Source organism: Lynx rufus, unplaced genomic scaffold, assembly GCF_022079265.1.
Source record: "Lynx rufus isolate CCGP_SWC_20201006 ecotype Redwood Valley unplaced genomic scaffold, mLynRuf1.p SCAF_31, whole genome shotgun sequence".
Classification (NCBI taxonomy): domain Eukaryota; kingdom Metazoa; phylum Chordata; class Mammalia; order Carnivora; family Felidae; genus Lynx; species Lynx rufus.
The window spans coordinates 4,605,782-4,616,354 of record NW_025814847.1 but is presented as its reverse complement, the minus strand read 5'-3'; the positions used below and the strand labels follow the sequence as shown (position 1 = coordinate 4,616,354).

Genomic DNA, 10,573 nt, shown 5'->3' with positions numbered 1-10,573 from the left:
CCGACCGGGTCCCGCGCCGCGCGCTCGCAGTCCTGCACGTGCCGTGGGAGCCCTTCTCCCGCGCGCCACCGAGCGCCCCGCACGGCCCGCGGGCCCGCACGCACACCCACAGGCGAGCGGACTCGCGGCACACGGCACCTTCGTCGCGGCCGAGGCAGGAGTCCCGCTCCGCTCCCCTGCCCTCCCCTCCCCTCCCCTCCCCTCCCCTCCCCTCCTCCACCTCCCAGCCCCCAAGCCCCGGGGCAGCCGCGCGCCGGGCGGGGCGGGGCGGGGGCGGGGGCGGGGCGGGGTGGCGGGCGGCGCCGGCCCAAAAGGCGGAGTCGCCGGGCGGAGGGGCCAGAGCTGTGCGCGGTGCCGACTGCGCCGCCGAGACAGCCCGCGGGAACCCGGACCCCGAGGAGCCCCTCGTCCTCGCCCGGCCTGGCCAGGCCCCCCGCTATGGAGTTCCTCTGGGCCCCGCTCTTGGGCCTGTGCTGCAGTCTGGCCGCTGCTGACCGCCACACCGTCTTCTGGAACAGTTCAAACCCCAAGTAAGCCCCGAGTCTCCGCCCGGCAGCCCGGGCGCCCGGCTGGCACTGCCCACCCCCACCCCCACCGTGGCCCGGTTAACTGCCCCGGCCAGCCCCTGACCTGAGTCTTGGGGCCGTGACCAGAGGCGGGAGGGATCCCGTGGAGTTTCTTCCCCTCGCTTCTCCCCGGTAACTGGGACATCACTAGGAGTACCCCAGCCCTGGGCCGGAGCCTGCCTGCCAGTTACTTGCACTGGGTTCTCTCTGCCCTTCCTTTCCACCCCCCTGGCCCCCTGTTAACTCTGAAGTGAGGGGCCCTTGCTGAACACTTCCTGCCTCCAGCCTCGACCACCCTCCCTGGCGCCGACGGCTCTCGTTCTAGGCCCTTCCACGACAAAAGCCTCTGTGCCTCTTGTCGCTTGGACGTCTGCCCACACAGATAGGTGCCTGATGTGACATGGGGAGTAAGCAGAATGTTCACTGTAATCCTGGAAGGACCCCTCAGGAGGGGCCTGGCCTTCTGGCTTCAAGCTTGTGCACTCCGTATTTAGGATGACCCTGGAAAGCTCCCCTCCACACACAAGGGAACCTTTGAGGTGGCATGAGTGGGGCGCATGCCTTGTGTAGTAGGCTGAGGGAGTCACCTGTTTATGAGATTAAGAGATGGGAGGAGGCAGGTCATGGGAAAGGTTCAGAAGGAATGGAAGGGGTTAAAAGGGTTACTTGGGGCTCTGGGCAGGAAGGAGTTAACTCATCCTGGGCAGGTTTAGGGCTAGGAGGCAAATGGCCCTGGGAGGGAGAAGCCCTATTGGACCCTTTGTTCTTGCCCTTGAGTTTTCTGAAGTTACGGGAACAATATTTGTGGGAAAACACCAGAGGTGGGTAGGGCGGAGCAGGGGGAGGAGGGCTGGGCAGCTCCGGCCAGGATAAACGCTCAGCTTGGCCACCCCCAGCCCTTGCGTGCCCGCCCCCCACTCCGCTTGAGAAATCCGTGGTGCCAGCTTCCTCTGACCCTGTGGCAGTGCTGCCTGGTGGGGGGGTCTGGAGGCTGTGGCTTGTGGGGCAGGAGGGAACTGCCAGCTGCTGCCAAGCCCAGGAGGCAATGCCCTCTTGCCCTTCGGCATCAGGGGCAGCCCTAATGTCGGCCCTCCCCACCCGCTGCTGCTCCCACCTGCCTGCTCTGTACTTCCTTGACCCAGTCTCGCCCTAGTGGGAGAGAGCAAAGTCCCTGTTTATGCCCATGCCAGGTGTTGGCTGAAGGAGGAGGAGGGGACAGGAAGCCATGAGTAGGGAGGGGGGGACCCTGGCCTTTTCCGTTCCCAAGCTCCCAGGTTTCCTCTCTTTCAGGAAGGAGCCTCTTCCTTGCCCCCCCTCCCCGCCTTCCCTGACGCCGCTTGCCCCCCTTTCCCAGACGGAGAGCCAGAGTCGAAGGAGTGCTAAGTGGAACAGATTGGACCCCCAGGAGGGGGATAATGGGTGCCCCCACCAAGCACAGCTTCTGCCCTGTCCATCTGGCCACACACACACACACACACACACACACACACACCCTCCCATACCCAGGACTAAAGAGAAACCAGCCAGAGTGGAGTGCACAGGGGCCGAGCCAGGCCCGGCTGGCAGGCACAGACGAGGTGGCCCTGAGCTGGGTGGGTGTGGGGCTGGCTTGGGTGACTCTCCAGGCCCCGGGCGGGAGGAGCCGGGCGCTGGGCTCCTGGGCGCTGGAGGGGCCGGCGCCGGCTTCCCGGGCCTGGAGGACTGTGCCCGGGGCAAGCCCTGGCCCTGAGGTCCTGGGGGCCGGCCGCCTCTGACCAGGTAGATTTTCACAGGTTCTCAGGAGTGCTGGGGCGGGTGGCGGAGGCGGAAGAGGAATGAGTCAGTGCCCGTCACGGGAATGGGGGAAAGACGCCAGGCCCAGAGCTGAAATACCTGTTCTGAAATGGCTTCTATGTTTATCTCTCCAGAGAGGAATTTTAAAAGCCTCTCCCTCACTGGCGCTCTCCTCCTCCCCCTCCCCGGTGGGGGAGGGGCCCGGGTGCTCGCCGCCCCCAGGCCGGGCCTCCGAGGGCGCCCGCCGACCGGGCAGGGGGTGCCACCCCCACCCCCACCCCCACCCCGACCAGGCCGCTCGGCCGAGCTCTTGCCCCTCCCCCACCCGTGCCGGGGCCCGGGTTTGAAGCGGGTTGGCGGCCGGCCGCGCCGGGGGACTCCGGAGGGGCCGACCGGCTGGGGGGCGGGGGGGCGGGGGGGGCGGGGGGGCGGCCCCTCCCCCGCCCGGACCCCGCCCCGCGGCGCCTGGAGCCAGGTGTCTGGGGCCGGGGGGCGGAGCCGGGCCGGAGCCGCAGGGGCCCCGGGGAGGGCGCTGGCCGCACCTGGGGCGGCCTCCGCCGGGCCGAGAGCCCCAGCGTTTCTGGAGCTCCTTCCGCGGAGGTGCGAGCGTGGCTTTGGCGGTGGACGGGGAGGCCTGGGATGCTTTGGGAGGAGCGGCCTAGGAGGCGCTAGAGTGGCGGATCCGGGAGCGTGTGCCGGCCTGGTGTGCCGGGGGCGGAAGTGAAGCCGACGAGTGTGAACGCGCCCCGGGGGCACGGGCGAGGGCGCGGGCGGCCCCGCCGCAGCTGTGCTGGGGCTGAGCGCGGCTCTCCGGATGGGAGGGCGTCGCGGGCTGGGTCCCAGGCGGGGCTGGAGAAGAGCAGCCGGGAGCACAGATTTGGGGAAGCGGTGAGTGAGCTAAGGACACACTCAGAAGCCCTTCCTTGGGCAAACCCCCGGGGGTTACGGGAAGTGGTCGGGCACCTGAAGGATGCCAGGCGGATGCAATTTAGAGGACGGACGCAGTGAGGGGGGTGGCACGTTCGAAGGTGGTGAGAAGACACTGAAGAGGTCAAGGTCAGAAAATACTGGGAGTTGAGGCTGTTCAGAAATCTCCGTGGGGGGCCAGGTAGACCCTCGCAGGCCCGCGGCTCTGGCCTGGAGCCTGGCCTCTGAGTGACCGTCTGTTGCCTCCCGCTCCGGGAACAGGTTTCGGAGCGAGGACTACACAGTGCACGTCCGGCTCAATGACTACCTGGACATCATCTGCCCGCATTACGAGGACGACACCGTGGCGGCCGCCGCCATGGAGCGGTACACCCTGTATCTGGTGGAGCGTGAGCAGTACCAGCTGTGCCAACCCCAGTCCAGGGACCAGGTCCGCTGGCAGTGCAACCAGCCGAGCGCCAGGCACGGCCCGGAGAAGCTGTCGGAGAAGTTCCAGCGCTTCACGCCCTTCACCCTGGGCAAGGAGTTCAAAGAGGGACACAGCTACTACTACATCTGTGAGTCCCCCGGGCGCGCGCACGGGCCACACAGGGACGCAGCAGGTGTGATGCACGTGCTCAGTACGAAGCCACACACGGCCCTTCCGATCCTGAATTGTTTTAATCCACTCACGTTACACACGTGGTATGAGCTTCTGTGCACTGGGCACTCTGCCTGGCACCGCAGGCACAGAGATCAATAAAACACTGCAGGGTCCCTGTAGTCCGGAAAGCTGGAAAGCAACACACATAGGTGAACGGACCGTTAGAACGATGTGGTATGAAGATATGGGCACAGGGGCCTTGGGAAAACGACCTGGGTACCTGCCAGGCTCAGGAGACTCAGAGAAGGGTTCCTGGGGACGAGGACCCAAGAGCTTAGGACAAGCCGGGGAGTTGGCCGGGCACGAGGGGACATGTGCAATGGGTGCAGGACATCTTCAGGGAACGCCATATGGTCGAGTCTGAAGTAGGAGGGACACTGCACGTGGGGAGAGGTAAGCTTGGAGGGGACAGGGCACACACCACATGTCACGGCGGCCTAGGAAGTGCTAGGGAGTTTGGACTCTGCCGAAGGTGCTGGAGAGGCGCTGGTGGATTCAGGAGTTAGAAAATCAGCTGTGTGTAGAATGGATCCAGGCCTCGCCTTGTCACTGGGGCCTGGACAGGGAGAATACCAGGCAGGGGAGCATATTGTGAAGGCCTCGGCCAACTCCAGGCTGGGAGCAGTGAGGGAAAGGCCGTGCTCCTTTTAGCACCGCCTCCAAAGCCAAGGGTCATCCCAGACAATGGGAGGTTGAGCAGGAAGCAGAAAGCGGGCAAAGGAAGGAAGGTGGGAATGAAAGATGAGTGGGAAGCTCAAATGAGCGGGGCCGGGGAAAAAAGAGGCGGAGAAGTTTGCACTTGTGATTTCTTCCAACAGAGGTTCCTCCCTTAACACTCTGTGGGTTTATCTTGCAGCCAAACCCATCCACCACCAGGAAGACCAGTGCTTGAGGTTGAAGGTGATCGTCAGTGGCAAAATCAGTGAGTGTCAGAGCCCTGTGGGCCTCCTTCCCGCACCTCTTTGCTGATCCTGGGCTAGTGAGCCGGGATGGCAGGGAAGTGCCACCAACGGCCCAGCCGGCCGCCGCCCGTGAGCCCCGCCCCCCCACCCCGGCATGGCACCTGACCCACTACGACCCTTGCCTTTCAGCTCCCAGTCCTCAGGCCCATGTCAATCCACAGGAGAAGAGACTTCCAGCAGGTAAGTAGCCAGAGAAAATTGGGCCTGGGGCACAGAGGGGGTCTGCTTAAAGAGGTTGGGTACAGGACGTGGCTTCCTTGCCAGGCAGGGGCTGGGGAAACCGTGCTGAGCTGAGGGCCAGAGCCAGCAGTAGGGCCACTCACCTTGGGGGCTTCCGCCCTCTCATCTTGCAGATGACCCAGAGGTACAGGTCCTACACAGCATCGGGCACAGCGCTGCCCCCCGCCTCTTCCCACTTGCCTGGGCTGTGCTGCTTCTGCCGCTCCTGCTGCTGCAAACCCCATGAAGACATAGGCCACACCTGGCCTGAGGATTTAGAACTGGGCCGAGGAGGCAGGATGGGCACCCTCACCTGTTCGGGGACCCCTCCCACGGCCCCAGTCCTCCTGGGAACCATTCCCACCACATGCACAAGCTGCCATCCAGCAGCCTCAAAACGGGTATCACGAGTTTCAGCCCAAAGGGGGTCGGCAAGCCTGGTAGTGCCATCACTGCCTCCACCTCGAGGGATGGACAGGGGAGTGGGGATAGGCCTTCCCCCACCATTTCTGCCCTTAAGCCAAAGGAACAAGCTGTGCAAGACGTGGCCTCTTGAGAAGGCCGAGCTGGAGGGAGCCTGCGGTCATACAGATGGACACTGAGCTTGGCAAAGATGCCCCTCCAGAGAGAGCCAGGATGCCCAGAGGCACTGGCTGCAGGAGGAGTGTGAGACAGTTTCATGCCTGGGAACCAGAGACGGGAGAGGCAGCGCGCTTGGGCTGATCCAGCATCTCCCCAAGACTTCCGGAAGTCTTTGGAGCTGCCGGGGGAGAGGGCTGCAGCCAGGCACTGCGTCCCGTCCTCTCCCACCTGAGGGTAGCACTCCGCAGAGCTGTGCCAGCAGGGGGGCTGTGCCAACCTGTGTCTAGAGTTTAGGTGTAGGGGCAGGGCCCACGTGGACAGGATCTGTATATAAACTTGATGTGTGTCTGTGATTTCTACAACTGGACTTTTTTTATACAAATAATAAAACAACGTGTTTATTTGGACATACTTCTCTGCTCCTCCATCCTAACTTAGGACCCCCCTACCATCACCAGAGGGTGGGGTGCTTCCCCGTCTGAGGATTTTCTGGGGCTCCGGGCTGCACCCCACTCTGGAAGTTCTTCCCATCCCCTGCCCCCTCGCGCTCCCGAGGCTCTGGGGTTTGGCGGGAACCGTGCGGGTGCTGGTGCAGGTGGGTGCTCGGGGGAACGCGGCCTGGGCGCACAGCCCAGCACAGCCCAAGCAGCGGGGCGTGGGAGGCCGCAGGAAAGTTCCTGTGGGTTGGCCTAGGGGGTCAGTGACGGGCGCTTGGGCGGGTGGGCCACATCACGCAAGGTTGGCCGTGTGGCTGAAGGCGGAGGGCACCTGACAGACCGGTGATTCCTGGCAAGCCCACTCAGGGAGGGGAGACCCTGGGAAGAGGCTTCAACAAAGGGGGAAACCTCTCAAGCCCTGGGCAGGTGCGGTTGTGAGCCGGAGCTCCGGGCGGGAAGGGCCCAGAAGCTTTGATTTGAGGTCGGCCACGTCGGCAAGAGGGTGGAGGCTGGGGTCCGGGCGGGCCGAGGGGCAGGCCGAGCGCGACCGGCGGGACCCGCCGTCACCCGCGTGACCCAGAGGACGGCTTCCGAGCAGGCCAGCAGGGGCGGGGCCTGGCGCTCTGGGGGCGGGGCCCAGTTCCGGCGCGCCGCTGGAGCGGGCGGGGCTGCCGACCCATTTCCGGCGCACGGCGCCGCGCGGGGGCGGGGCCCCGGGGGCAGGGGCGGGGCTCCGGCGGCGCGGGCTGCCGGCCCAGCTAGTTGACGGTCGCGCGGGGCTCAAGATCCGACCCAGGGGGAGATGGAGGCGGGCGGCGTCGCCGACTCGCTCCTTTCCGGAGCTTGCGTGCTCTTCACCCTCATCATGTACTCCACCGGCCTGTGAGAGCGCGGCCGGGCTAGGCTGGGGCAGGACCTGGAAGCCAGGAAGGGACAGAGAGGGGACAGAGACGTGGCTGCAGCCCCAAGCTGCGTCCGAAACCCGGGTCAAAGTGGATTCGGGTTGAGGGATCCGGGGCCCAAGGGCGAGGCTGGGCACTTGAGGGAGAGTCCAGAGAGCTGAGGGTGGGGCCGGGACCTGCAGTGGTCCGGGGACGACAGGCATCGGGGGGTCTAGATTCCCCGGCAGGCTGCTTCTCCCTTCCCGTCTCTCACCCCTGCTTTCGGGGCCCCGTTACAGCTCGGACCTCAGGCACATGCGGATGACCCGGAGCGTGGACAGTGTCCAGTTCCTGCCCTTTCTCACCACGGACATCAAGTGAGAGGGGCGACGTTTGCGGCGGGAAAGGCTGTCTGAGGGAGGGGGAGGGGGAGGAAGAACGTTGTAGGGGCCCCTGGGGTCCCCCTCCCATCCTCACCTCCGTGGGGAATGGCCCTCCTGTCCACCCTGCAGCAACCTGAGCTGGCTGAGTTACGGGGCCTTGAAGGGTGACGGGACCCTAATCTTCGTCAACGCCACGGGCGCTGTGCTTCAGACCCTGTATATCTCGGTGTATCTGCACTACTGCCCTCGCAAGGTAGAGGCCCTCCCCTGGACCCACCTCTCTGCTGCACGCCCTGCCTTGCTGGCAGGGTAAACACTGCTTCCTAGAAGATTATGACAGGCTGGCACTGCCACCTTTTCCTGGAAGGCTCCTCCAGGCTTGAAGTCGTCCGTGAGGCCCAGCCTGACACTCACACACTGAGCAGCACCCCCTCCTCCACCGCCGCCCCATTTCTGGCAAACTGGTGTTTCTGCCTAGCCTGATGGTGACTTGCTGCCCAACACACTGAGGGGAACGGGTGTTATCTCTGATAGTTCCTTGAGAGCCAGGGCCAGTGGCTGAGAAATGGGTTGATTAGCTCTCCCTCCCCAACTCACACCAGCACGTATTAAGTTCCCACCGTGTGTACCAAGATCACACACAAAAGATACCTTCTCCTATAGAAACCACTGGTGATGTGGGTGGATCAGACATGTGTTCAGCACTGGTGGGGAAAGGGCTGTGACAGGTGCAATACTGGAGGCCGGGATGAAGGTCGCTCCCCCACGGGAGCCTCGCAGAGAGCAGGATGGACCAATTCCAGCAGGAGTCAGGGAAGCTCCTGGAACAGCTAGCCATAAGGCTGCTCTCTCCCCTGCAGCGTCCCATGCTCCTTCAGACCGCGACCCTGCTGGGGGTCCTTGTCCTGGGTTTCGGCTACTTTTGGCTCCTGGTGCCCAGCCCGGAGGCCCGGCTTCAGCAGCTGGGTCTCTTCTGCAGTACCTTCACCATCAGTATGTACCTGTCACCACTGGCCGACTTGGTGAGTGGGGGCTGTCCGGGGAAGTGGGGGACATAAGACCGTAACTTACACTCCAAAGGAAGGGAAGACCCAAACCCTGGAAGACAGGGCAGTAGAGGTAGGTGAGTGGGAGGCAGGAGGCAAAGGTTAGGTAACGGAGATTAGAGAGGATGTGTGACCTTTCTCCTGAGGAAATCCTTAGACAAGTAGGAGCTTTGCTATGTGCCTGGGACAGGAGTGTCTTTTATCCTTTTTCCGAAGGCCAAGGTCATTCAGACTAAATCAACCCAACGCCTCTCCTTCTCACTCACCATTGCCACCCTCCTCACCTCTGCCTCCTGGACCCTCTATGGGTTTCAGCTACGCGACCCCTACATCATGGTAAGCAGAACAGAGAGGGACGGGTGACAGGTGTGCCGGGGAGAAAATCCGCTCCTCTGCTCACAGCAACCCTTGCGGTCTCAGGTGCCCAACCTTCCGGGGATCCTCACCAGCTTCATTCGCCTCTGGCTTTTCTGGAAGTACTCCCAGGGGCAAGACAGGAACTATCCACTCCTGCAAACCTGACGCAGTTCGCCTGACCACTGGGCACCTTAATGCCAACTTGCCACCAAAGACAGTTCCTTGACTCAGCTGCTTCTGCTGACCAGCTCCATGAGTGCAGGAGGTTGCGGGAAAGAAAAGGACAACTGTGAGAATTAAGGGGCCAAAGAAAGTGTTTTGCTTGGAATACTAGCTGGGACTTGGGAGATGAATCACTTATTTTTTACAGATTATATTTTTTAATTGTGGAGGTTGGGGTGCAATCTTTAGAATGTGCCTTAAAATAAATCGTTCGCTACCCCTGCCCATCAAAGCTGAGTCTCTATTTGGTGATTCTCAACCTGCCTGGTTGGTGACGGTAGAGACGCGGTGCTTGATCCACAGCTGTTCTTGGACTGGTAGGGCTGGCTCAGAAGAGGTATTTGAAGGAACCCCGAAGTTGGAAAGACCTAGGAAGACCTTCAAAGAACACAGCTTGGATGCTATGAAGAACAGAAATCAGACTTCAGGAAGTACTTCCTGACATGGCAAACAAGGTTGAAAGGACCAAGAGAGTGAAATGACGTGTCCTTCCTGAGAGATCTTTTGGTCTGTGCCTCCTTTGGAGCAAAAAGGAGGACCACGAGCAAGGATGCGAAGATGAAGCTGAGACGACCTCAGGACGGTGGCTCGCCTGACTGTCCCTCCTCCACAGCCGGTGCACAGAGTCCCCAGCCCCACCGTCCACACTCAAACTAAACCGAGTTAGAAAATAAGCTCTTTAATGGGCGACGGGAGGAAAGGCTGTCGGGTGGGAATGGGGTTAGGGTGTCAGAAGCGCATCCCCCTGCGGGCTAAGTCGGCTCGCGCCTCCTGGATCTGGCTCTGCAGTTCGCGAGCGGCGTCCTCGCAGTCGTGAAAAGTGGCCACGCGATAGCCCACGGTGCCCAGGGCGTAGCAGCCGGCGGACACCAGCAGGTAGGCCGGCAGTGGCCACAGGACCTCCCGGCATGCCGACGGCAGCTCCAGGCCCAGGGCTCCCGTGGCCAGCGCCGCCCAGGTGCAGCCCAGGAGCGCCAGTCCCCAAAGCCACTGCGCTAGCTTCGTCATGGGCACTGCGGGAAGAGAAGGCACGGCTCACGCTCCCTCCCGCCCCGCTCCCCCCCCCCCCCACGGTCGTCCGAGTCCGAGTCTCCGTCCTCCCCCACCCGCCCTCCGTTCCAGCTGCCGCAGGGCCGCTCCGCCGCCGGGCCCGCCCGGCTCGACCCCCGCTTTCGGCCCTCAACCCGCACTCACCTCCGCCCGCTTCTCCCGAACCCGGCGCGGCCCCGACGTCCGCGTCCCGAAGGCCTCTCGGTTCGCGCGGCTTTCTGGGAGTTGTAGTCCCCTGGGCGGTGCCTCCGCGCGGCCTTCTGGGAGTTGTAGTTCTCGCGGCCGCGATCGGGCGCGGCGGCCGCCTGAGCGCAGGGTGAGTTTCGTTGAGCTTCCGACTGTGGACTGTGGCCTGAGTCCGCAGGGGCTTCGGTGCAGCTTCTGTCCCCCAGGACCCCGCTCGAAGTTGGCGTCCTGCTGAGGACACCTTCAAACGTTTGCAAGAAGATGGGAATGTAATCTCGTCCCCCTTAAACTTCTGCACAGAAATCCCATTTATTCACTCATTCTTTCCTTCACTCGAAC

At 63.2% G+C, this 10,573-nt stretch overlaps 3 protein-coding genes across 4 annotated transcripts; 2 read left to right on the top strand and 1 right to left on the bottom strand.

The window, feature by feature from the left end:
• The first annotated feature begins 388 nt into the window (after positions 1–388).
• On the top strand, positions 389–6,074 carry EFNA1 (ephrin A1). Of its 2 annotated transcripts, none has more exons than XM_047092887.1 (5): positions 389–530; positions 3,528–3,823; positions 4,766–4,831; positions 5,001–5,051; positions 5,225–6,074. In XM_047092887.1, the coding sequence occupies exons 1-5, from the start codon at positions 439–441 to the stop codon at positions 5,335–5,337; spliced, it is 618 nt and encodes a 205-aa protein (XP_046948843.1). In that variant the 5' UTR covers positions 389–438; the 3' UTR covers positions 5,338–6,074. The 2 variants fall into 2 exon arrangements, with proteins under 2 accessions (XP_046948843.1, XP_046948844.1); XM_047092888.1 differs by lacking the exon at positions 389–530 and adding an exon at positions 2,975–3,227.
• Positions 6,075–6,871: 797 nt separating this feature from the next.
• On the top strand, positions 6,872–9,224 carry SLC50A1 (solute carrier family 50 member 1). The gene is made up of 6 exons (XM_047092867.1): positions 6,872–6,991; positions 7,290–7,367; positions 7,503–7,626; positions 8,234–8,395; positions 8,636–8,755; positions 8,840–9,224. The coding sequence occupies exons 1-6, from the start codon at positions 6,912–6,914 to the stop codon at positions 8,939–8,941; spliced, it is 666 nt and encodes a 221-aa protein (XP_046948823.1). The 5' UTR covers positions 6,872–6,911; the 3' UTR covers positions 8,942–9,224.
• Positions 9,225–9,661: 437 nt separating this feature from the next.
• DPM3 (dolichyl-phosphate mannosyltransferase subunit 3, regulatory) lies at positions 9,662–10,251 on the bottom strand. The gene is made up of 2 exons (XM_047092868.1): positions 10,193–10,251; positions 9,662–10,011 (listed from the first exon to the last, which is right to left on the bottom strand). Exon 2 carries the CDS (start codon positions 10,004–10,006, stop codon positions 9,728–9,730), a length of 279 nt encoding a protein of 92 aa, XP_046948824.1. The 5' UTR covers positions 10,007–10,011; positions 10,193–10,251; the 3' UTR covers positions 9,662–9,727.
• Between the last annotated feature and the right edge of the window lie 322 nt (positions 10,252–10,573).